This window comes from Drosophila ficusphila, unplaced genomic scaffold (genome assembly GCF_018152265.1).
Source record: "Drosophila ficusphila isolate 14025-0441.05 unplaced genomic scaffold, ASM1815226v1 contig_220, whole genome shotgun sequence".
Lineage (NCBI taxonomy): Eukaryota > Metazoa > Arthropoda > Insecta > Diptera > Drosophilidae > Drosophila > Drosophila ficusphila.
The window spans coordinates 420,147-444,161 of record NW_025064118.1 but is presented as its reverse complement, the minus strand read 5'-3'; the positions used below and the strand labels follow the sequence as shown (position 1 = coordinate 444,161).

General features: G+C 34.6%; 1 protein-coding gene across 2 annotated transcripts in view; it reads right to left on the bottom strand.

The window, feature by feature from the left end:
• LOC108095032 overlaps positions 1-23,008 on the bottom strand; it is a 40,008-nt gene extending 17,000 nt beyond the window's left edge. Inside the window, exons 1-3 of one of the 2 annotated variants that reach the window (XM_017195907.2) lie at positions 22,421-23,008; positions 14,642-14,720; positions 5,966-6,083 (exon numbers count right to left, since the gene is read on the bottom strand). In XM_017195907.2, the coding sequence (XP_017051396.1) occupies positions 5,966-6,064 (99 nt within the window). In that variant the 5' untranslated portion in view covers positions 6,065-6,083; positions 14,642-14,720; positions 22,421-23,008. Of the gene's footprint in view, positions 1-5,965; positions 6,084-14,641; positions 14,721-20,406; positions 20,679-22,420 lie in introns of those variants that run through there. The other variant, XM_017195906.1, reaches the window with a different exon arrangement.
• Positions 23,009-24,015: the final 1,007 nt, after the last annotated feature.

Below are 24,015 nucleotides of genomic sequence, written 5' to 3'. Positions count from 1 at the left end.
CACTTGAAACAAACATTGTTAGGAAAATCCCTTTCCCGAAGCATTTGTTAGAATTTACGACAATGCAAAATTGTTTAAGGCGAAGAAAACTTTCCTAAGAGTCATCTTCCAGGACCAAGCAGTCAGTCAATGAAGCGATGACAAAGCGTGTCATCTGTGTAATTTGCTACGTTCATGCCACCGGCGTCCTCCCACTGTCACTGCTTACTTTTAGTGTACCTTGTGTTATTGGAATATTAACGGTTTTGTTACAGCTTTCGGCGACAGGAAAAGCCGCTTGGGAATTCGAATTCGACATTGAATGTCTCAGCTGGTGGTTGCGGTATTGCGGTTCCTTCAATTTTTATCAGATTAAGCCTTGTTGCCAGACACAAAGGGAGCGTGCCAATGAATTTTAATAGCAACCGCAACATCAATACGATTCCAAAAGAAATCTTATCTTATGCTCGGTACAGCCCAGCTCTTTTCCTAAATAGTGGCACAATAAAATATATTTTGTATTTAATATTAAAAACTATTACATAATTAAAATAAGAAAAAAAAGCTAGTTTCGGCGAGCCGAGGCTTATATATCCTTATAGTCATCAAATATATCGAACCAAATATATAAAGGCTCTACAACATCGAATCAATGCCGATTTTTCTACGAAGTTTTTATATTTTCAACGATTGTCCATATGACAGCTTTATGGTATGGTCATCCGATTTTTATGAAATTTAATCCAAAATTCAGAGTCATTAGAATTTATTCCTTCGATCTTTCCTATGCCAGGGTTATGATATAGTTGTAAGATTTTTATGAAACTTTTTCTCGATTCAAGGGTATTTAAAAAACACGATGTTCTTAAAATTATGGTCGTGGGATAAAAAACAACGACGTTGGGGTTCAAACCCCTGCAGGTCTGCACTTGCAGAGCGGTAAAATTGAATTGAAACTATTCGTTTATAATTTTCGAATAATTAGAAATATATATGAACTGATATAAAGATAATTCCCGAGATTAACATATAAGTTCCACAAACTAGATTTACACTGAACAATTTTTTTCAATCGAAAACCCCCCGATTGAACTTCTAAATTCGCCACTGACTGAAAGAGTACATAAGCATGCCATTATTTATATATAATATTATATATACTTTTATTCGATTTTGACTATACCATATAGCTGTCACAGGAACAATCTTTGAAAGTACAGAAAATGAATAGAAATATGGATATAGTTTCAATTTTGAATCGCATTCATATATTCTGCTGGACATTTGGTATGACTGCAAGGGTAGGCGTCCGAATTTTGGAAAAGTTGTATCGAGATAGCTTAAAAACTAAGAGAATAGTTGAGAATGAATCAGGCAGTCGGACAGACTTTAAAATTTTGACTAAATAACATAATACCGTGAAGTATCGCAATGATATTTATAGATAGTTCAAAGCATAAAATTGTCTACATTTGTTTGTTCTACTTGGTTTTTAAACTTGTTTTTCTTTGAGTACATGGTAAAGTATTTTGACTACCAAATATGAACTGGTTATGGTGCTTCTTTATCTCGACCACCCAGTCGAAGTGCACTTATTACTCACTGGGGAAATATTTTAGGCATTGTGTAGCAGTGAGTAGCAGATTTACAGCCGTAGCTGTCAATGAGTAGGCAACTTCTGCGGAGTTCAGGTTCGGACTGGGCTTAACTAAGCTAATCGGCTTGGAATCACGCTAATGTGATGTTTATCTTACCAATACTTCGCTGAAAAGCAGGGGATGATTGACGATGATGATGGGCTGAATAATATTGTCATTGCGCAATAGATCTACTGAAATCTGAATCTGAACTTTCCGGTTTGGGTTCGCTACTCTGGGGTGCTGGGGTGGTTCTTCTAATATCTGAATACTTAAAAAAATCCGCCGCCGCAAGGTAGATTCCCAACAAAAGATACTATCTTTCAGCATCAAAGTTCAAAAGGTTCGTATTAAAAGCATATTTTCACACATAAGCTTAGTCCCTGGAAATTTTGAGTACCTTTTATGTAAATTAACTACACTGAATCACTCAAATTCATTAAAACTAGATAATAAAAGCATTAACCGGACATTTTTAGAATGAAAAATATTTGAAGGCAGCTAGAAAGAAAAACCATTTAAGTAAGAGATTTAGTCTAATTAGATTTATGTAATTTAATGTTTATTAATTTATTATTTATAGTCTTCAAATAGAAGAAGACGCCTCAGACTCTATAAGTTATATACATTCCTGATGAACATCACTATCCGAAGCAATCTAACTATGTTGTAAAAGAAAAAGCTTTTCTTATAGTTTTATTTATATTTTTCGTGGGAGTCAAACTCGAAAGCAACTACTTATTTTTTAAACATACTATTTGAACAAAGCAAAAAATAATAAACATATTTTTGGTGTCAAAAAGGATAATTTTAAGAATAAAAAAAAAATTTTTTTTTTTTTAGGTTATTAAAATTTTTAATTACTATTAGAACATAAATAATAATACACATTTCTGTCGCCATATAATATAGATACATTTCCCTTTTTGGCATGGCAGTGCGTAGGCCGTCGATAAAATAAGAAAAGCCCACACAAGCGCCGGAAAATATTGGGCTGACCTAAATCACTTGAACGAAGACAATAAACATTTTACAACGATATTTATGAATTTTATGACAATAATAGATGAGTTCAGCATTTGGGCCCCGTCAGGTTTATACAATCAGAACTGGCTGATCGATTTTTATGTGAGCAAAACTATATATATTCTTGAGCAGTATCACTATCTAATTATTATTTATTGTATCAGTTTCTCCCACTTAAAGCTAATGCTATATCGTAGGAGCTCTACGAGTCCTGTAGTTTGTTACAGGTAGTAAATGCGATAAAGTCGAATTTCCTAAATGCGGTCGAATGATAAAATTTTATGCGAAATTCAAGAGACTGTAAAAAAAGGTAATAAAAAAACAAGAAAGGAAGCTACCCTTGCAGTCACTAAAAATGTCGAACAAAATACATAAAATAAATTAAATACATTATAATTTTATTACCGATATTTCTATATAGATTTTTCGATCTTTCCTATGACAGCTATATGATATAGTACTCCGATGTTTATGAAATTTTTTTCTCAATTTAAGAGTATTAAAAAAACTTGATGTTCCAAAAGTCATGCTCGTGGCATTAAAAACAACATTATAATTTTTTTCCATTATTTAAATATATATTTTTTGATCTCTCCTATGGATTATATTTTATCAAAATCGCATAAGGGGAAAGATCGAAAAATACATAATAATATAATAACAAAAAATTGATAACGTCGTTGTTTTTTATTCCAGGAGTATGCTTTTTTGAACATCGATATTTTTAATCACCCTTAAATCAAGTAAAAAATTTCCATAAAATCGGACAACTATATCATATAGCTGCCATAGGAAAGATCGAGAAATGTATTTGCAATTATCAGACAAGCATAATTTTTGGAATATAGTGTTTTCCAATGACTATTGAATTTCTAATTGAGTTTTTTATAAAAATCAAACGACTATATCATATAGCTTTCATATTGATTTATAAAAAAAATCGACATAGCTTCGAGGTTGTTTAGCCTTTATGCATATTGTCCGACATATTTGATGACTCCTTTTTTGTTTACCATTACTTTTATATTAAATTATTGGAAGGTGATTTCTCGTTATTATAGATTTTTAATTACTGCTGTATATGAGCTTCCTTTCTTGATATTCTTTGCAGTAAAACGCCTTAAAATTACATCCTGGTATCAGTTGTAATGGTTAAAAAGATGCCTAAAAGAATACATGTCATATACAGCAGCATATTTGTATATATACCAAGAGATGTGTTAAATCTGATGCTATAGACTCAGAAGTGTTCATGTTTTCATTCATAAATTTCCCCTTTAAAAATAGAATTTTTCCATCCTATTTCCATTCCCCTATATCATCACTTCATAGTTCTCTGCCTGCATACTTGCACGCAAAGATATAGATATGTACTTTTCCTTTCCATTTCGTATGAGATTGTCATGCCATGATATTGCAGTGGCTTTGCAAGGTTAACACACTTGATTAATGCTCTCAAGAAAGTTTGCAACGTATTTCCGGTGTGATCTTAGAAAATGTTCTTTTTCAATAGTGGATGAGTATAGATTTTAGGAGCTCCTAAAAAGTTGCCTTGCTTGGAGTGTATCTCCATATAAGGACTGCATTATAATTTCAGGGAGAGAATCAGGGAGGTTCTTCATCAGCATCTTCATCTAAGTCGATCTCCGACAATTTGTTTCTATACAAACTTGTCCTATGATGATTCTGACCAGGAATATATATAATTGTACGGTAAAGTGCACTTTATTATATAATTAAGTTATATAGTATTCTCCTAGTTTTTTTTATGATATCTCTGGTTCGGTATAGAATTATGTATATATACCATACTATTATAAATGAAATAGTAACCCGGTCATTATAATACAAATTTTTGAATGTCGAGAAAATGCATGAATTACCAACAAAATCGAAGCTTCTACAATTTTTCTATTAATCATGAAATTTAATTCAAAATTTAAAAGTAGTTAGAAAACTTTATATTCCAAAATAAATATAACGATGTTATAATTTTGCAAAATTATTTTTTGTTTGTTGTTTCCCCTTAAACGCAAATAACAATTTAAAATGTTCTGCCAGTTTTGCGTGTAAATTTATTTCCAAGCTGAAGTATTTTTTTTGTACCGAGCGTCACGTATTATTTGTGAAGTATAATTTTATGAAAAAACCCACGTTCAAAATAAACTAAGTAGTCACGTAATCACTTAATTTAAAGTTGTAAAAACTCTGTTTATTTGTTTGTTATTTTCGTTAAAATAAATTGAACTTTTGTTACCATTTTATCCAAATATAATATATATATGTTATTATTTAACACTACTTTACATTTTTAATTTGGTCCTATTCCTTTGTACGTATGCCACTATAGCGTTATTTCTTATTTGAGGCCCCCCATTCCTTTCATCAGCTGAGCAGCTTTGAATAGCCTTTGTGTTGTTCAGTTCATTCAGGACTCTAACAATAAGCTTTCTTTCAATAGCTTGTACTTTCTCCCAGACCTCCTCCTACATGGTCTTTCCTTCAAGCTGTTAACACAGCCCCTGCCCAGGCCACACCTAAAGTCATGTTCAAACAGAAAAGGAAGCCGGCTTGGCGAGCCGAAGCTGATATACCCTTGCAGGCATTACAACTGTTAAGCTAGTTTCAAATCTAAAAGTCATCGATGACAACATCGAAGCTATGTCACTTTGAAGCTATGAAGCTTTTATACCCATGCAGAGGGCATTATAATTTCACTGAGAAGTTTACAAAACTTCTGCAAAAGGGGAGACCTCAGACCCCATAAAGTAGGTATATATAATAAATTCTTGATCAGCATCACCATCTGAATCGAAATACGCGTGTTCGTCTGTCCGTTTCACTTTAAAATCGTCTCTCAGTTTTAAATAAAATTATAACATCGTGTTTTTCTTGTTTTTTAAAAACAATTAAAATCTTTAAAGACACGATATTCGACAATCACAATGCAATTCAGTTAACGCTACATCATAATAATATATTGTGAGTGATATTTATGTAAAGTGAACAACATAAATCATATGTATTCTTGATAAGCAAATGTATAATTATAATTTAAAAAGTTGATCTATCCATATCCGAAACCTCTCTCAAAATTAACATTCAGAATTTTAAGTATAGTACGAGTATTTAAGTCCCAAAATTGTTTTTTCATCTTCTAGTAGGTCCAATACCTTTCAGGCCAATTAAAATTCTAGCATAATTCTTGTTTTATATAATTTTTATATATTAATCTAGTAAAGGGGTAATATACCTTCCAACAAAAAAAGTAACTTGAAGTAACTCTTCAACTTTGTTCAAAAAATATATAACAAAAAACTTACTTGACTGAATAATTGACTTTTTATAATCTGAAGTTGCTTGATCATCTCTAAATCGGAGTAATACTTCTCATTCGACTGGTCTTCTCCAGGGGGCGGCATGTCGGCATATCGGCGGTCTCTGTAATTATTGTTAACAAAATTTAGTGAGGTTATTCGCCTAAGGAGCTAGTTTCACCAAGAAGAAAACGAAGATTATGTTATCTTTGAAATACAATATAACTTAAAAATGCAAAACCTTTGCTTTTAAAGAACTAACATAGTATATATAACAAAATATAAAATATTTGTTAAATGGAAAGGTAGGGGAAAGCCAAAAAAAGGGCCATGTTTGATTTTTTTTGCGGCGAAATGAGTAAGTTTATTTTATTGAGCTTAATTACATGTTATTGTTTAACTTTTGAAGAGTATTAGAAAAAAAAATTATTTAAAAATATTAAGAAATAAGCCTGTGGAGGTTAATCTTCCGAAGCGCCTAAAAAAAAAGTTGTTTTGCGGTGAACATCATAGGGCGTTAACGGATCATCTTAAAAATAAAATGTGATATGCGTTGTAAAGATAATGAATTTCCCGAGGTAATCAGGAAGAGTTTTTTTTTAATTTATTTTTTGTCTATTTTTGGGAGCACTTGAAAGTGAAAAGTGCAATTTTAGCTTAAAAGATCGCTGTTAATTTATTTTTTAAAAATAGAAAAAAATTAAAAAATAAAAAAAACTATTCCTGATTACCTGCGTATTTATGTTGAGAATTTGTGTTAAAAATTGGAAAAGGATCGGTTCAGTAGATTTTGAAGTCTGATGTTCACCGACTTTCAAAATAGCGTCTTCGGCAAAATCGATTCAAAGTATTTTTTTACGTGAAAATACGTCCAAATACGGTTGTTTAAAACGCTGTAACTCCGTTAGTTTGACTTTAATTGACTCAAAATTTGTACACAATGTTCTCGACATATTGGTCACTCAGAAAAAAAATAAAAAAAATGTAAAAAAAAATTTTTTATAACCTTACCCCCCCCCATAAAGTTTTCTATCTCTATTCTATTTTCTTTACCCTTGCAGAGGGTTTTATAGGTTCAGTCGGAAGTTTGCAACGCAGTGACTTTAAAACCGTTAACCTGAGCAATGGGTATCTGATGGGCGAGTCGGACGACTTTACCGTTTCCTCTTGCTTTACTTCCGCACTTACCGTAACTAATTTATTTGTTTATTGTTGTTTCCCTTTTTCGGATTCTGCCACGACTGTAGAGTCCCGTGACTGTACAGGATGTATTTTTTTATGTTTCCCATTTTCATACATACGTATAGGTGGTCTATAAATATTGGTATTTAAATATAAGAGCAAGAACGAGGCGAAAGGCGCTCTAAGCGCAGAGAAGTTTGGTGAAGTACATTTGCGGAAGCTATTTGACAGTTCTCAAGTCAATATTTGTGCCTCAAACTGTACTGCAACACACACACATATAAACCGTTATGTGCAAATCTGTATGTGCCTATTACAAGGGATACGGAGTACAAACACTAGGCCTTGTGTGGATGCCGTCGCAGTGAGCGGAAGTCATTATTATAAATAAAATGTTCAGTTCAAAGCGTATCGGAAAAACAATCATTTATTTCTGAAGGGCACCACAATGCTGAATATTGCACATGGGACATGTGTATCTTTTGAGCGCATTTTCTGAACATAAATTATTAATACATTATAGGAACTTGAGCATGATAAGCTTTTTGTTCACGGAACCTTGGCATTTTATTCACTTGCAGAAGTTACTTAAATTTATAATTAATATTTGTTTTTTTGTTTTTTATAGTCGTCCGATTTTTATGAAATTTAATTCGAAGTTCAAGAGTCATTAAAAATCTCTATATTTGAAAAATTCTGATTTTCTGCCGAAAAACAACGCTTTGATCCTTTTTATACCCTTGCAGAGCAAAAGAGTATTATAATTTTGGCCAGAAGTTTGCAACGCAGTAAAGGAGACACCTCAGACCCCATAAAGTATATATATTCTTGATCAGCATCACCATCTGAATCGAAATACGTCTGTACGTCTGTCCGTCTGTCCGTATGTCCATATGTCCGTCTGTCCTCCTGTCCGTTTCTGCCCAAACTAGTCTCTCAGTTTTAAAGCTATCTTGCTGAAACTTTCCCAAAAGGTGTGTAGTTATTGCACGCAGTATATAGGTCGGAACGGGCCGGATCGGGCGACTATATCGGATAGCTCCCATACAAAAGATTGAAATAAAAAATTCTAACGCCGTTGTTTTTGATCAGATCGACTTGATTTCTTCTAGATGGCGTTTTCTGACCACTATTGAATTTCGGATACAATTTTATCAAAATCGGATAACTCCACCATATAGCTGCCATACAAAAGATAAAAAAATATATATATAAATAATGAAAAAAAAATTATAACGTCGTTATTTTTAATCCCACGATCATGATTTTCTAAAAATGGAGTTATTTAATAACCCTTTATTCGAGAAAAAAATTGCATTGAAATCCGACCACGTTGTCATATAGCGGCCATATAAAAGATCGAGAAATCTATATAAAAACAAGAAAGGAAGCTAGCTTCGGCTTGCCGTTACTAAATATGTCGAACAAAATACATAAAAGCTAAAGAGCATCGAAGCTATGAGGATTTTTCTATTAATTTTCCATATTGTTCATATGACAGCTATATAATATAGTCGTCCGATTTTAATGAAATTTAATTTGTAACTCAAGACTCATTAGAAAACTCTATATTCCAAAAATCATTATTGTCTGATGAAAAACAACGAGGTTATAATTATATTTCCGTTATTTCTATATAGATTTTTCGATCTTTCCTATGGCAGCTCTATGATATAGTACTCCGATTTTTATGAAATTTTTTTCTCGATTTAAGAGTATTTAAAAAACTTGATGTTCCAAAAATCATGCTCGTGGCATTAAAAACAACGACATTATAATTTTTTTTTCCATTATTTATATATATATTTTTTGATCTCTCCTATGGCAGCGATATGATAGAGTTATCCGATTTTGATAAAATTTAATACGAAATTCAATCGCAGTTAGAAAACGCCATCTGGAAGAAATCAAGTCGATCTGATCAAAAACAACGGAGTAAGAATTTTTAATTTCATTCTCTTGTATGGGAGCTATCCGATATAGTCGGCCGATCCGGCTCGTTCCGACCTATATACTGCGTGCAACAACTACACAACTTTTGGGAAAGTTTCAGCGAGATAGCTTTAAAACTGAGAGACTAGTTTACATAGAAACCGACAGGAGGACAGACGGACAGACGGACAGACGGACAGACGGAGAGACGGACAGACGTACATACATATTTCGATTCAGATGGTGATGCTGATCAAGAATATATATACTTTATGGGGTCTGAGGTGTCTCCTTCACTGCGTTGCAAACTTCTGACTGAAATTATAATACCCTTTGCTCTGCAAGGGTATAAAAATACGGGAAATAATTGATGACTGCAAGGGTATATAAGCTTCGGGTTACCGAAGCTAGCTTCCTTTCTTGTTTTTTCGTTAATTCCGTTAATCCTACACGGATTTTTCGATCTTTCCTATGGTAGCTAAATGACATAGTTGTCCGATTTTTATGAAACTTTTCTCCCGATGTTCTAATATTCATGGTAGCTATATGATATAGTTGCCCGATGTTCTAATAATCTGGTCGTGGGATAAAAAACAACAACGTTATAATTTTGTTTAATTATTTATATAATAGGTCAAGTAAAAAGTAATCCGTTAATTGAACATGAAATTTAAAGCCTTTTTATACCCTTGCAGAGCAAAATGGTATTATAATTTCAGTCAAAAGTTTGCAACGGAGTGAAGGAGGCACCTTAGACCCTATAAAGTATATATATTCTTGATCAGCATCACGATCTGAATCGAAATCCGTCTGTACGTCTGTCCGTCGGTCCGTCTGTCTGTTTCTATGTAAACTAGTCTCTCAGTTTTGAAGCTATCTTGCTGAAACTTTCCCAAAAGTTGTGTACTTATTGCACGCAGTATATAAGTCGGAACGGGCCGGATCGGGCGACTATATCGGATAGCTCCCATACGAGAGATTGAAAAAAAAATTCTCACTCCGTTGTTTTTGATCGGATCGGCTTGATTTCTTCCAGATGGTGTTTATAAACTACTGTCGAATTTCGAGTTAAATTTTATCAACATCGGATAACTCTATCATATAGCTGCCATAGGAGGGATCGAAAAATATATATAGAATTAATGGAAATTAATTGATAACGTCATTGTTTTTCATCACACGACTATCATTTATTAAGTGTCAAGTTTTTTAACTAGCCTTGATTTATAAAAAAAATTTCATAAAAATCGGACAACTATATCATATAGCTGCCATAGGAGAGATCGAAAAATCGATATAGAATTAACGGAAATAAAATGATAACATCGTTATTTCTCATCAGAAAATCATGATTTTTGGAATATAGAGTTTTCTAACGACTCTTGAATAACAAATAAAATTTCATCAAAATCGGAGGACTATATCATATAGCTGCCATATGAACAATAGTCAAAAATATGGAAAGTTAATAGAAAAGTTGTCGTTGCTTCGATGTTGTTTAGCCTTTGTGTATTCTGTTCGAAATATTTGATGACTGCAAGGGTATATAAGCTTCGGCTTGCCAAAGCTAGCTTCCTTTCTTGTTTTATGGTTAGAATTAACCGATTTATTTCAACTAATTTATGATGATATTTTTATGAAATCCCTCTCATAAAATCCCTCATCCTTAGTTGCAAAAAAACTGAGCCATTTATTCTTCAAATAATAGATTACATTTTGAAAACACGTACTTGGGACGAAACTTAAATAAATAGAGTAGAACTTGATGAAAAAACCTAATGGGAAACTTGAAAATTTCTAATGTTTTGTGATCAGGAATCCAGAAGTTTGAACTCTACCTCCAAGGATTCTTGAAAAATAAGCCAATGGTCTGAAGCGATAGAACTTAAAAAAGGATTTAGCAGCAAGTACAAACGAAAAAGATCTCCAGTTTCTAAAAAAAAGATCGTTTTTAAAAATGTTGAACTATTTATGTATAGATTTAAACATAGTTCAACCGCTTAATAACTGCCTAGTATTTCTGTAATATATACTCTACTTAATACATTATAAAATCACTCTATCATTTATTCGGAAGTCTTTGGGTTTCGTTAACATATACGATATTACTTCTCTTTGTCTGATTTGTGCTATTTATCTGTATATGAATAGATCGGTTAGATGGTTTATACAGAACATATATACTTCAGGAGATCAGATATGTCTACTTTACCGCGTTGCAAACTTGACTGAAATTATAATATAGGGGTATATTTAATGGGAAATATTATAACATCGACGAGGTTAGTTTCCTTTCTTGTTTTGTTTCGAACTCCCCTATAGAAGCTATCCGATATGGTCGTCCGATCCAGACCTTTCAGAGTTATATACTGCAAACTATGACTGAAATCATAAAACTCTCTGCAAAGGTAAAAGCAATGGGATAGTTGTACTAAGCCGTATAATTTAAACAAAATAGATTATATAAAATTAAATTATGTATTTGTATAACATAGGAAATATATTAAGCTTGAGTGTAAAATACAAGGTTATACATTTCATATTAGTACTCTTAACCAATGGAAAAGGAACAAGAAGTAGATCATCACATCTATATAGTTTTAGTTCTTGTTCCTTTTTGTGTTAAACTACATATAGATGTGTAGCTTTACTTCTGGTTCCTTTTCCTGTTGAACATCCTTCCGGGGCAACTGTGGCCCCTATACAGGCGTGTATCCACCTGGTTGATTGGTGGGTGTATCAAGGTGCAAGCAATAAATATTATTTCCCCCGCGTCGCAAAGAAGCACAAAACACTCGAAAAACCCCCAAGTGCAATAATGAATTTTCAATTGAGGTTCTAACCTTCTCATGACATGTGGCCGGTTTATTGATTGCGGCCAGCATTGTTTACGAGTAGATGTAGTAGGTCTAATGCGGCTGCTCAAACACGTGCTGGCATTAAAAATGAATACGAATACGGTTCGAAAGGACCAAAGGGACCAAATGGCCTCTACGAAATCCTGCAGACGTTTTAAACCGCCTGGCACTTTGCAAATTGAACTGATACGAGTTAAAAGTTGCGATCTCTTTTTATTCCCTTACAGAGGATAATAATATTTTGCAAAACAAAATACCCATGAAATATATAATATATATTCTGGATCAGCATCACCATCTGACGTCTGTCTCTCTCTCTCTCTCCAATTTTACTGATATTATACCAAAAAGTGTGTATTTATGGCAGGTAGTACATATCGGACGACTATATCTCCCATAGGAAACAACGGGATGGTAAAGGAGATTGTCTTTTATCATGGAGGAACTGTTTTTTGACAAACATCGATTTATAACGTCGATAACTTCGATAAGATTTTATCGAAAAGAAACAAATCGGATCAAAACGCGAAAGGAAGCTAGCTTAGTGAGCAAAGGTTAAAGATAGGTTAAAATATAAATGATGTGAATATCAAAGCTATGACTATTCTATTACTATTATATATTTTTATCAATTGTTTCTATGACATCTATATGATACACTTGTCTGATTTTTATGAAACTTATTCCGAAATTAAAGGGTCGTTAGAAAACTTCATATCCAACAAGAAAGGAAGCCAGCCAAATGGGTGTTTCGGGTGTATTTTGACCAGTATAAGTGTAGTAAAAGACCTGCTTTAATCTAAAATTAACATATATGGTTCAGAGCTGACATAAAGTCAGGAAGAATTGTCAGATCCTTTTTGTCCACTTGGGCCTGTGAACGTATCCACGGAGTCTTTCAAATCCCAGTTCAAAGAGAGTTGTACCTTTGTGTTTATGAATGTTTTGTTACTGAATGCGCTTTGTGTGTATATTGTTCGTTTGTTGATGGTGCACTTGTTTGGTCAAAAAGCCGCAAACAAAAGGCCGACTGGACCGCGCCTAGCTTACAAAGGAATACATTTTCTGCTCCGTTTATCCGCCAGTCCAGACTTCCCGGACTTCCACCCACCGCGCCGACAGGCTTATGTATTATGTATGCCTGCTTATGTCTGTGAATTTCTATCTATCACCGTGCATTCCCATAGAAGACTCGTAAACATCCTTTCACATAACTTAAGGGTTATCCAGGTGTCTGTTTATTATACCCGCGCAGTGGTTATTAAATTTTCAGTCAGCAAATGGCATTGAGGAAAACTTCCATCTCCATGCAGTATACGAATATCTCGCACACATTTTAGATCAGCATCGCCATCTGTCTAGATCCAGATATGTCATTTGTCCGTCTTTCTGTTTGATACTATAGATACTTTACAAAAGTCGTGTATTTCAGAAAAAGCTTAAATGGGAATTTGAAACTCTATATAACAGATCTTAAGGTACTCTTTCAATAGCCTTGCAGAGCAATGGGTTTTACAATTTCAGTCAGCTATCATGATTTTTGGAATATAAAGTTTTCTAACGACCCTTGAATTACGAATTAAATTATATTTAAATCGGACTATATTATACAGCTCTATAAGTACTATATCATATAAGTAATATATCATATAGTACTATATCATATAGATGTTGTTTAGCCTCTATGTATTTGGTTTGACAAATCATCCGATTTTCATAAAATTTAATGTGAAATTTGTAAGTTGTTAGAAGACAGAAAAATTGATGCTTTCGATAACAATTTCGATAACATGAATTTTTTGATAACAACAAAGTAATAATTATTGTTTCACTTATTTCAAAAAGATTTTCTGATCTTTCCTGGCAGACTTGTTTTCATAGAAACCGAAAGGCGGTTAGACGAACAAGGGTATAAACACTTGTAATCCTTACATCCTAAAACAAGTATGGTGTTAAGAAAACTTTATCCCCTTTTAGAAGCTCTTCTTATTTATGTGAAAATATGGTAGACAACCAGCCAGAACAATAAGCCACAAAATTTCATTGCATCTACGTGAAGGAAAAGTTGACAAAATAAGTACATCTCCAATGAGGTTAAGCCAGACATTGGGGGTTTCTGAAGACAAAGTAATCTACAAGGGGAGTAGCACTGTACTTAGCCATATGGGGTGCGACAAGTGTAATAATCGCCAAGGAACTTAATGGTCATGTCAAAGTTTGACCCTATAAGCTTTCTTGAAATATAATCCATGTAGCAGTTGCATACCGAACTTGTTAAATATCTAGAAGACCGCTGAAATAATAGTACGTGACTATGCGCTCGGATTTTTATTACTTTAAGCCACTTGACCGTAAATAAATGTTGTGTTTTTATATCAATAAAATTCATTCTGTAAAGGAGACATTTTTACATATAGTACCTACTAAAAATATCCTAATTTTATTGCGTACACCGACGAACTAAAAGACAGAAATGAAGAACTTGCAAATAAATTTAAATATTCTTTTTAATTCCCTTTCAGTTCGACATATTCAATGACTATATGTATATAAGCTTCGGCTTGCCTACTTTTGCATGCTGTCTATATGGATTTCTAGATTCAAACACAGTAAGTCCTTTTTAAATTGTTCATCATCCAAGATTCTCAACCATCCGATGGTAGTGGTGGTTTTTTCGAAGGCCGATTTTTTATTGATTCATTTTACTTACCCACTTTTTATGATGTCTAATCACGTTCAATATGAAAACGGGTGTTGGCGCCTTTCTTGTATATTTGTCAAAGCCATCCCTGCAATTGAACGAATTAAAAAATATTATTTCCAAAATGTATAGCAGATTCCTAAGTAAGGTGTTAGTATGATAGTGGCCGATATATTTACTTCTTATTCTAATGAAAATCATTATTCCAATCCTTATGATTCGGCGTCTCGCATTTGACTTAGTTGCTGATTTTACTTTGTTTCGTTTAGAAGTTCTCCAAAATCAAAACCTTATTCCTAAGTTTCAAAATTGGCTTACAATTCTGATAAATTTAAATACGACAATTTTGTGATGCCCTTAAATGTAGGAAACACTGCCAAGAGGGAAAAAGTCAACTTATATACTCTACCATATCCTCCTACACGGATTTAAACAGATCGAGCTGGCCAATGTTTTTCTTTTCACTTTCTGAAAAATACTATAATTGCTTTCAGATGAATTTATTTTGGCAGGGGTCGGAGTTTATTATTTTCCAATTCTCTAAAAATCCAACTCAGTTCCTTCAACTTTATTTATTGGTGAGGAAAATGCAGAAGCCGATAAATCGCAGCCCAAGCCCCAGCCAAATCGAATGTATAGGCCATTTTGAAATAAGCAACACTTGAACTAAATAAATTAGAATATAATGAAATAAAATTAAGCTAGAATATTCCCTAACAGAAGGACAAACAAGAAAGGAAGCTAGCTTCGGCAAGCCGAAGCTTATATACCCTTGCAGTCATCAAACAAATCGAACAAAATACATAAAGGCTAACAACCTCGAAGCTATGACGACTTTTCTATTAATTTTCCATATTTTCGACTATTGTTCATATGGCAGCTATATGATATAGTCGTCCGATTTTGATGAAATTTTTTTCTCGGTTCAAGGGTAGTTCATAAAGTCGATGTTGTAAAAATCATGCTCGTGGAATAAAAAACAACAACGTTATGATTATTTTGCCATTATTTCTATATATATTTTTAGATCTTTCCTATGGCAGCTATATGATAGGGTTATCCGATTTTGATAAAATTTAATCCGAAATTTAATAACCGTTAGAAAACGCCATCTTGAAGAATTCAAGTCGATCTGATCAAAAACAACGGCGTAATAATTTTTTATCCTTTATTTTTTTGACCTCTTGTATGGGAGCTATCCGATATAGTCGGCCGACCCGGCTCGTTCCGACTTATATACTGCGTGCAATAACTACACATCTTTTGGGAAAGTTTCAGCAATATAGCTTTAAAACTGAGAGACTAGTTTAGGCAGAAACGGACAGGAGGACAGACGGACAGACGGACAGACAGACAGACGGACAGACGGACAGACGGACAGACGTACAGACGTATTTCGACTCAGATCGTGATGCTGATCAAGAATATATATACTTTATGGGGTCTGAGGTGTCTCCTTCACTGCGTTGCAAACTTCTGGCCAAAATTATAATACCCTTTGCTCTGCAAGGGTATAAAAATGATATAAGAAAAAGTGTTAAAAAGTTCTTATCGAAAAACGGAAAATATGGTATATTTAGTTTCTTATAATTGATTTTTTCCAGTTGACGTTTTTATAGGAATCTTGACTTTCGGTTTAAGTTTCAAGTTTCATTACCTTCTATAAATCAAGAAAATATTTTTATAAAAATCGAACTATTAGAAAATACAGCTGTTATAGGAAAAAAAATAATAGTAACAAAAGAAGGTTTGCCTTCAAACAAACAAAATATAAATAATAATATGTATGTAACTAAGTGGTATAAAACTAAAACAGATACTGAGTAAGCGATTCCCCCTTTTTTACAAAATTACTCAAAACGATTCCGCAATGGGACCATTAAACTTCAGTTCTTTGGTCGCTGCTGTCGATATCAAGACTGGACAAAAAATCATACATTTTATATTTCTTGGCTGACCGAGTGGACACATTTTTTGTAATCCAATAGCAATAAAATCAACAGATGCTATTCGGGCCCACCATATGGATGGACCAAGTAAGAAAAATAACAAGGAAAGCTAGCATTTCAGTTAAATCTTGGGTTGATAAAAAGAAACTCATCACAAGTCTATTGTACGGAATTTTTTATTCATAGTCTGGTTCTTCAACGGATGCAATTAAATTGCTTATATTTCTTCTATAAGAAAATGCCATTCGAGCAGTTATTTTAACAACACCTTTATAAAATTTAATTTGTAAATTAAAAATGGTCAAAAACCTCTATATTTCCTATGTCATGTTTATGATAAACACGAAACGAAGCCAGCTTCGGCGAACCGACACTTGTATACCCTTGATCTCTCCTATGGGAGCTATCCGATACTGTCGTCCGATCCAGTCCGAAATTTTATACTGCATGCAATAACTACATAGCACAGGAACCATCGCATGAGCATCGTTCAAGTGCTGTTGACCTCGACGACGACAGAGATTTACTTAAAAGGGTCACTGGTCACTGGTCACTGGTGACGAATCATGGGTAAATGGGTAAATCTTTCGAATGGAAGTGGCCAGAAGACCTAACAACGAAAAAAGCACGCCAAGTTTTATAAAATGTCAAAGTTTTGCTATGGCGTGGGGCACCAGGAGTTTTTATCTGGAAGTTATGCATCACAATAATGCCACTACTCACAGAGCTTTGGTTTGTAAAAGGTTTTGGCAAAAAACAACAACATAATCATGCCTCAGTCACCATATTTACCGGATTTGACCCCATGTGACTTGCTTTTGTCCCCAGAACTATAGACATCTATGAAAGGACGGAAATTTGCAACGACAAAAGAGGTTTAGATTAAATCACCGAGCAGCAAAGCACTTAATTCCTTCACTCCTTTGACAACCAACCAAAAAATGCCATTCACTTGGAATTTGGTAATCGAATATCTATATATGTATATGTCTAGATCGGATCAAGTGGCTATGCTGATCCAGAATATATGTATACACTTAATGTGGTCTGAGATGTCTCCTTCACTGCTTTGCACACTTCAGACTGAAATTATAATACCATCTGCAAGGGAATACAAATCTTGTTACTATATACATACATATTTGTGATGTGATTTACTCGATGTATTCGGCCCACAGAAGCTAGTTTCGTTTCTTGTTATCCTTCCTTAATAAGGGTATACGTAAACATAAGAGTTTTCTGCACTCTGTCCCAAAGTCAAAAGACTTAAAACGATTGACAATGAGGTAAGACTGCTTATAAATACCATCTGAAGCACATCTGCTCTGCATATGCATAAACTCTCGAATATGGGTATATTTCTCTTCCCTCGTAGCGGCTATTGTAGTTCAAGTCAAAAGTTCGCAGCGCAGAGAAGGACCTTCGAACCCAAAAAGTTACTACAGTCGAATCCCGATAATTCGTACCCCGCTAAATCGAAAATCGCGATAATTGCCATTTCGAATTACCGGGACTCGACTGTATATTATTGCACCAGCGGCTCCATCTGAATCGATCTAAGCATGTGCACACATACATACATACATCTGTCCATGTGTCTGTTTTTACCCCAGTTTTACAGTTATCCCTCTTTGCCAAAAGTCTTGTTGCTACTGCGGATGGAATGTAAGCTGGATCGAACGACATATGTAAACTATATACGAAGTTCTCATAGAAAAAATTGGAAGTATAATGGGTTAAAATTTAAAAAAATGGTATTCGCTTTGTATACGAGTAGTTTCCAAATATGTATACATACATACATACATACATGATACATACATGATCATTCAAATCTGATTTAAAAAAACGGTATTTTCAGTGGCGAGTGGCGTTCGCTCCTGCAGTTGATACATTTCAATGCACTGCAAAAAACTGCTGGCTTTTTAATCAGTACATAACAAATTTGCGAAAAAAATTATAAGCTTATGTAGAACGTTTTTCGGATTCGAAGGAGCTAGGCAAAATTCCCTATTAAAAATAAAAATTAGTCAAACATTTAAATGGTTAGAAACTATTTAAGTTTTTAGTAATTTTCTTTCAAGTGCATTAGGGTCCGGACACCCTGGACCATTCATTGACCCACATTTTATTTTTTACTTATTAATCTTTGGTTGTAACTTATGAAAACGAAGGATGTTCAACAGGCATTTTGTAATAAGTATGTTATCTAACTAAAAATCGGAATTGTAATATCATTTGTTCTTGATGATGTCAACCGTGAAATGTTGGAGTCAGTGGCAAGGGTCCGACCAATTTAAGATCGAATACAAAAGCTGTGTTGTTTGCCAGACTATTTGAATCAACTCCTCCGTTCATTCTGCTTTTAACCAACAGACGATGCGTTTGTTTCCACACTCTTAAGTGCAATGACATAACACTTCGGCTGCAAAAGAATTATTCTATACAAAGAATGGAATATGGCTTCGAATACTTTGTTGAGTGCAGAAGTAAGGAAGCTTGATTTGTCAGGCAAAAGCTTATTGCCCTTGAAGTGAGAACTGAAGTCTTTTAAAAGGCTAGACTAATCACAAATTTCTTTTCCATATTGCGATTAAAAATTAAGATTCTCCAATATTACGTCCATAGAAAGCGAAAACAGTTTTTATTTCACATAAACTAATTTACTATATAGTGGGTTTTACTTACGATAACGCAGCGCATGGCGTTCTTTTTAATTTTTCACGACTTCTCTTTGACATTTTGACGTCAATATCATATTGAGATTGAATTAAGCTAACTTATTTGTATATCCTGCAGTCATTAAAAACCTATAGTAATTTGTTTATTTAATCAGCAGTCAGCGAAAAAGTGTACTTAATATCACTTCTTTATTTTTTGTATTCCCTTGCAGAGCAAAAGGGTAGTAAAGGAGACACCTCAGACCGCATAAAGTATATATATTCTTGATCAGCATTACGATCTGAATAGTATATATGAAGTATATAATATATGAATAGTATATAAGTCGGAACGGGCCGGATCGGGCGAGCTCCCATAGGGAAGATTGAAAAAAAAATTATCATTCCGTTGTTTTTGATCATATTGACTGATTTCTTCTAGACGGTGTTTTCTAACTACTATGGATTAAATTTGATCAAAATCAGATAACTTCATCATATAGCTGTCATAGGAAAGATAGAAAAATCTATATAGAAATATCGGAAATAAAATTATAGCATCGTTGTTTTTCATCAGACATATTTGATGACTGCAAGGGTATATAAGCTTCGGTTCGCGGAAGCTAGCTTATATTCTTGTTTAACTTGTCTATCATATTATATTTAACTTTAACGAAAAGGTTTGTAGGTCTCCTGGGAAAGATCGAAGTTAAACTACAAATTAAGTTTCAAGATATCATGTAGAATTAATAGAACAAAAATGTTAACTGATATATGATAAAGTTAATTATTTATTTATACTTAAAATTTGAATTTAATACTCGGTAATCCTTCTTCCAAAAATCATGTTTTTCTATAAGAGCTACAGTCGACCGACCTGGTTCGTTCCGTCATATCTATATAGGTACTATCTGCAATAACTGCAAGATTTTAAGCAACATTTTAGCACAATAGCTTTAAAAGTGGAAGACTAGTTTTTGTGGTAGACCGTGAAGGTGATGATGATGGAGATCAGGAATATACATACTTTTTGGGGTAAAAAATGATTTCATTATTTGGTAAGTTTAGTATTTGTTAGTTTTAATTTCGGCCTTTTCTGCTGTATGTAACCACATAGCACACGTTTTAGTTTTACTCTTGTTGGATAACTCATATTCGCATTCACCTGTTGTTATTTCGAGTGTGTTGTTGTTGCTTTTCGTTGCAGCGACTTAAAAAAAGCAACAGCATTAGCGTCGACAATACAACTAGTTTTCCGAGCTTCTCTCCCGTCGACTGTAGTCCCGGCGTATCGACGCAATTTGCAACATGGCTGTGTGGACTTGGACGTTTTCCATATAACCCAAAACATGTTTTTCGCTGCAGTTTGTTATTAGATATATATACCTGCAAGATCTGTACTCTTGCGTAAGGATGCTTTGGAATTTAACTAAATAACTTTGTAAATATTTTTCTATTAGTGTTAAATGTAGTGCTCTTCCAGAACAAGAAGAACCTTACATGTACAAAAATTACAGTTATAGAGTTATACAGTTATAACAGTTATACAGTTATAACTGTGTAATTTGTATATGCTATAACATTGTGAGAAATCTATTTTTTCTAATTAAGTAAGTAAGCTTACGATTATTATATGGACTTTTGGGAGGAAGAGTATTTAAAGCTTCGGCCCCAAAAGCAGAGTTTCTTTCTTGTTTAGTTCGCTGCTGCTAATTTTGTCTGTGGGCCAGTTTTGCCAGATCTCTCAGACAGAACTGGATAAACAACCTGTCATGTTCCCCGTACGTACTCCTCAAGTTGAACTTAATGATCGTGCGTGCAAATGGGTAAGCGCTGTGAATCTTTTTTAAGTGCATACTGTATTTCTGCCAATAAATGACTATTGCAGATACTGGCGCTGTTGATAATGTACACTTGCATACGTAGTTCTATTAACTGCAAGACTGTAAGTCGCACAGTGAACAAGGACATTTCTTTACTGAACTAGACATTAGAACATAGCTGTTTTATCCCATCTGTTCCATTGAAATGCTTAGAATTATTTAAAACTCCTTGTATAAAATCATATTAACCATTTTAAATTTATTTTAAGAAGCACAAATACTAGCATAAAGTAAATACCCTCCAGACTTTAGTCTCTCATTAAGTCCTGGTTTATTTTATGTTTACGCTTCTCTATTATCTATTTATCTTTTTATTTTTGGAGCATTGTTGGATATGAGGCTGTTGACTTTGCGTTTGCACCACCAGCCTTTGAGAAAAAGTCTACAAAGGCGATGGGGCGGGGTGTGTATCATTGTTGTTGCCTTTGATTGTTTCTTTGATGTAACCGTGAACCCTATTATAAAGGCTGTGGATGCAACTATTCCTTTCCTGTCTGTTCAGCGGCAAGAATTTATGGCGTTCCAAAGTGACACCACTAAACGACGCGAAAACAAAACCAAAAGACAATGGGAAATATGCACCGAAAGCAAATACTTGAATTGTATATGTATGTATGTGTCTTGTATATATGTGTGTACCACTATCATTTGACCCAAGGGAATACTAGAAAGCGTAAGGTAATACCCGATAACGATATTGCTCAATATTTGAGAAAAGAGAAATGTGAATACACGATTTTGTGGATCGCAGCCTGCGAAGATTTAGGAGTTCGTACTGAGATACTTCGCCTGGCAGTGCATTATTGTTGCTATTGCATTTGTGTCCACACACACGCATCGGATATACAAGCACATGCGTATGGAAAACCAGTCCAGTGCAAGCCATCTCATACACGATCTCCAACTCCTTTTGGCCAGCCACTGATGAGATATTTCCACTATCCCCCATCCCCCATACCACATCCCCCTTGTAGTGGAGACTGGGCACGGGGGGGATGCCCAGTCTCCACTACCGCGCCGCGCGAATTTCGATTCCAGTTCCGATTTCTGCCTGGGCACCAGAAATATTCTCGCGTGGCAAGTGCACCTGTCGCAACCAATGCTTGTATGCACCACCAGTCCAGCAACCAGCAACACAGACCACGATGAATCAGGAGGCAGGCTTGAGAGTCTCACTGCTTTGGAAGAAACAATGCCAAACGACGTGGCAAAAGGAAACAGTTTATGACTATTATGCGGGGAGTTCGAAATTCGAATTGCTGTCGTTAAGTTGCTCGGTGTAGGCAGTATACTCACTTTGTCTTATAGAACCCGGTTAAATCATATATTTCTAAGTTGTTCTTCTTGGGCTTTTTGCAACGAACACTGCTTTTAAAAGCCCTTTTAATGTTAGCTATTTAAAGAATAAATCTTAATATACTATCTTATGGCACTTCCGAAAATTTACAAATTTTACTGCGTCACATTAATTGGGTTTACGGATTTCCCGTTCCTCTGGTTCACGACACACTGACATTTTTTTCTTTTGTATAAAACTTAAATTATGACATTTTTGTGTTTCGGTGTTAGCGTAGCTTAGTCACAGGCACTTTATTTACAGTAGGCACCAAACTGACATTAACATTTTTACTCGGCAAGTGTGTGCGAAATTAAATACAGCACAGCCCTGAGATCCCCGACCACCCGGGCGCAAAAATATTAATTTTTCGTTTGCAATAAGTCTTTGCAACGAAATATGGCCGGCATATGATCGAAATCATTCTGGCTCAAAGCCTTGCGAAGTTATGCAGCATAATGTTGACATAGGGCACTTTAAGTTCAGCACGCGCACGTGGACTGCGACCCACACCACCACTGCGTAGTGATGTTCAAATTGTCACTGATTCCAATTCCACTTTCCAAGTCCACTTCCACTGAAGCTGCTTGTGTTATAAAATAAATAAGATAGACCTTCTTGGCAGAGTATAAAGTGGTCTCGTCGGTCCGACAGTCCTTTAACAATGCGTGCAGTGAGAGTGAGCAAAAGGGTGTTTTCAGATGAGAGCGAATGAAACAGCAATATCGGTTGTTGTCTAACCCCATTGCGGCGCACGGGCTTGAATTCGCTCCCATATTGTTCGCCTTGCTTAACATTTTGCTGCAATTATACAATTTTTCCTTTGCGCACAAGGGTTAACGTTAAAAAATTGTGTGTTTCAGTTCGAAAAACACAGATCCGTAGGGTTAAGACCTTTCTTAAGGTTGTAACACATTTACGGTATCAAAATGGGCTTAAATTGAAGACAAGTAAACTGAAGACTGCGCCCCCTACAACTTCCCCAACCATAGTGAAACTTCTGTTTTTAAGTTTGATGTGATTTCAGACTTAACAGGGAAAACGTTTTCTAAATCCGTAAAAACCGGTGGGGAACTCTCTCAGAGAACCCAAGCAAACTAAGAGAGCCACACGAAGGTTAAGGAACTCAACACGAACGATTGGTCAGCCGACGAGACACCTTATACTTATTTTACCATGCCTGCCTTTTAAAAATATAAAAATCATAGTCGAATTGCTCTCAAGTATTTGGTTCTCTTGATTTTTCTCTTTGCTCTTAAGGCCAGAGAACACAAATAGAAAGGGCGGCCAATGATTTGGTGCCGAGCTATCCAATCGCTGGACAGTTTTTGGGCCGCCTAAGCGTGATACAAAGTTTGACATTCCCGCGCACATCCAGTTTTAGAGCAGCTGATGGAATATAATAGTAAGTAGATTTTACCTTAAATTTTACTTTAAAAAATCGGGGAAAATATATTACAGTTTAACAACGTCAAAGCTTTGTAGATTTTCCTATTCATTCTGTATGATTTCTCCGTTTGTGCCTATGAGAGCTATACGTTACATTCGTCTGATT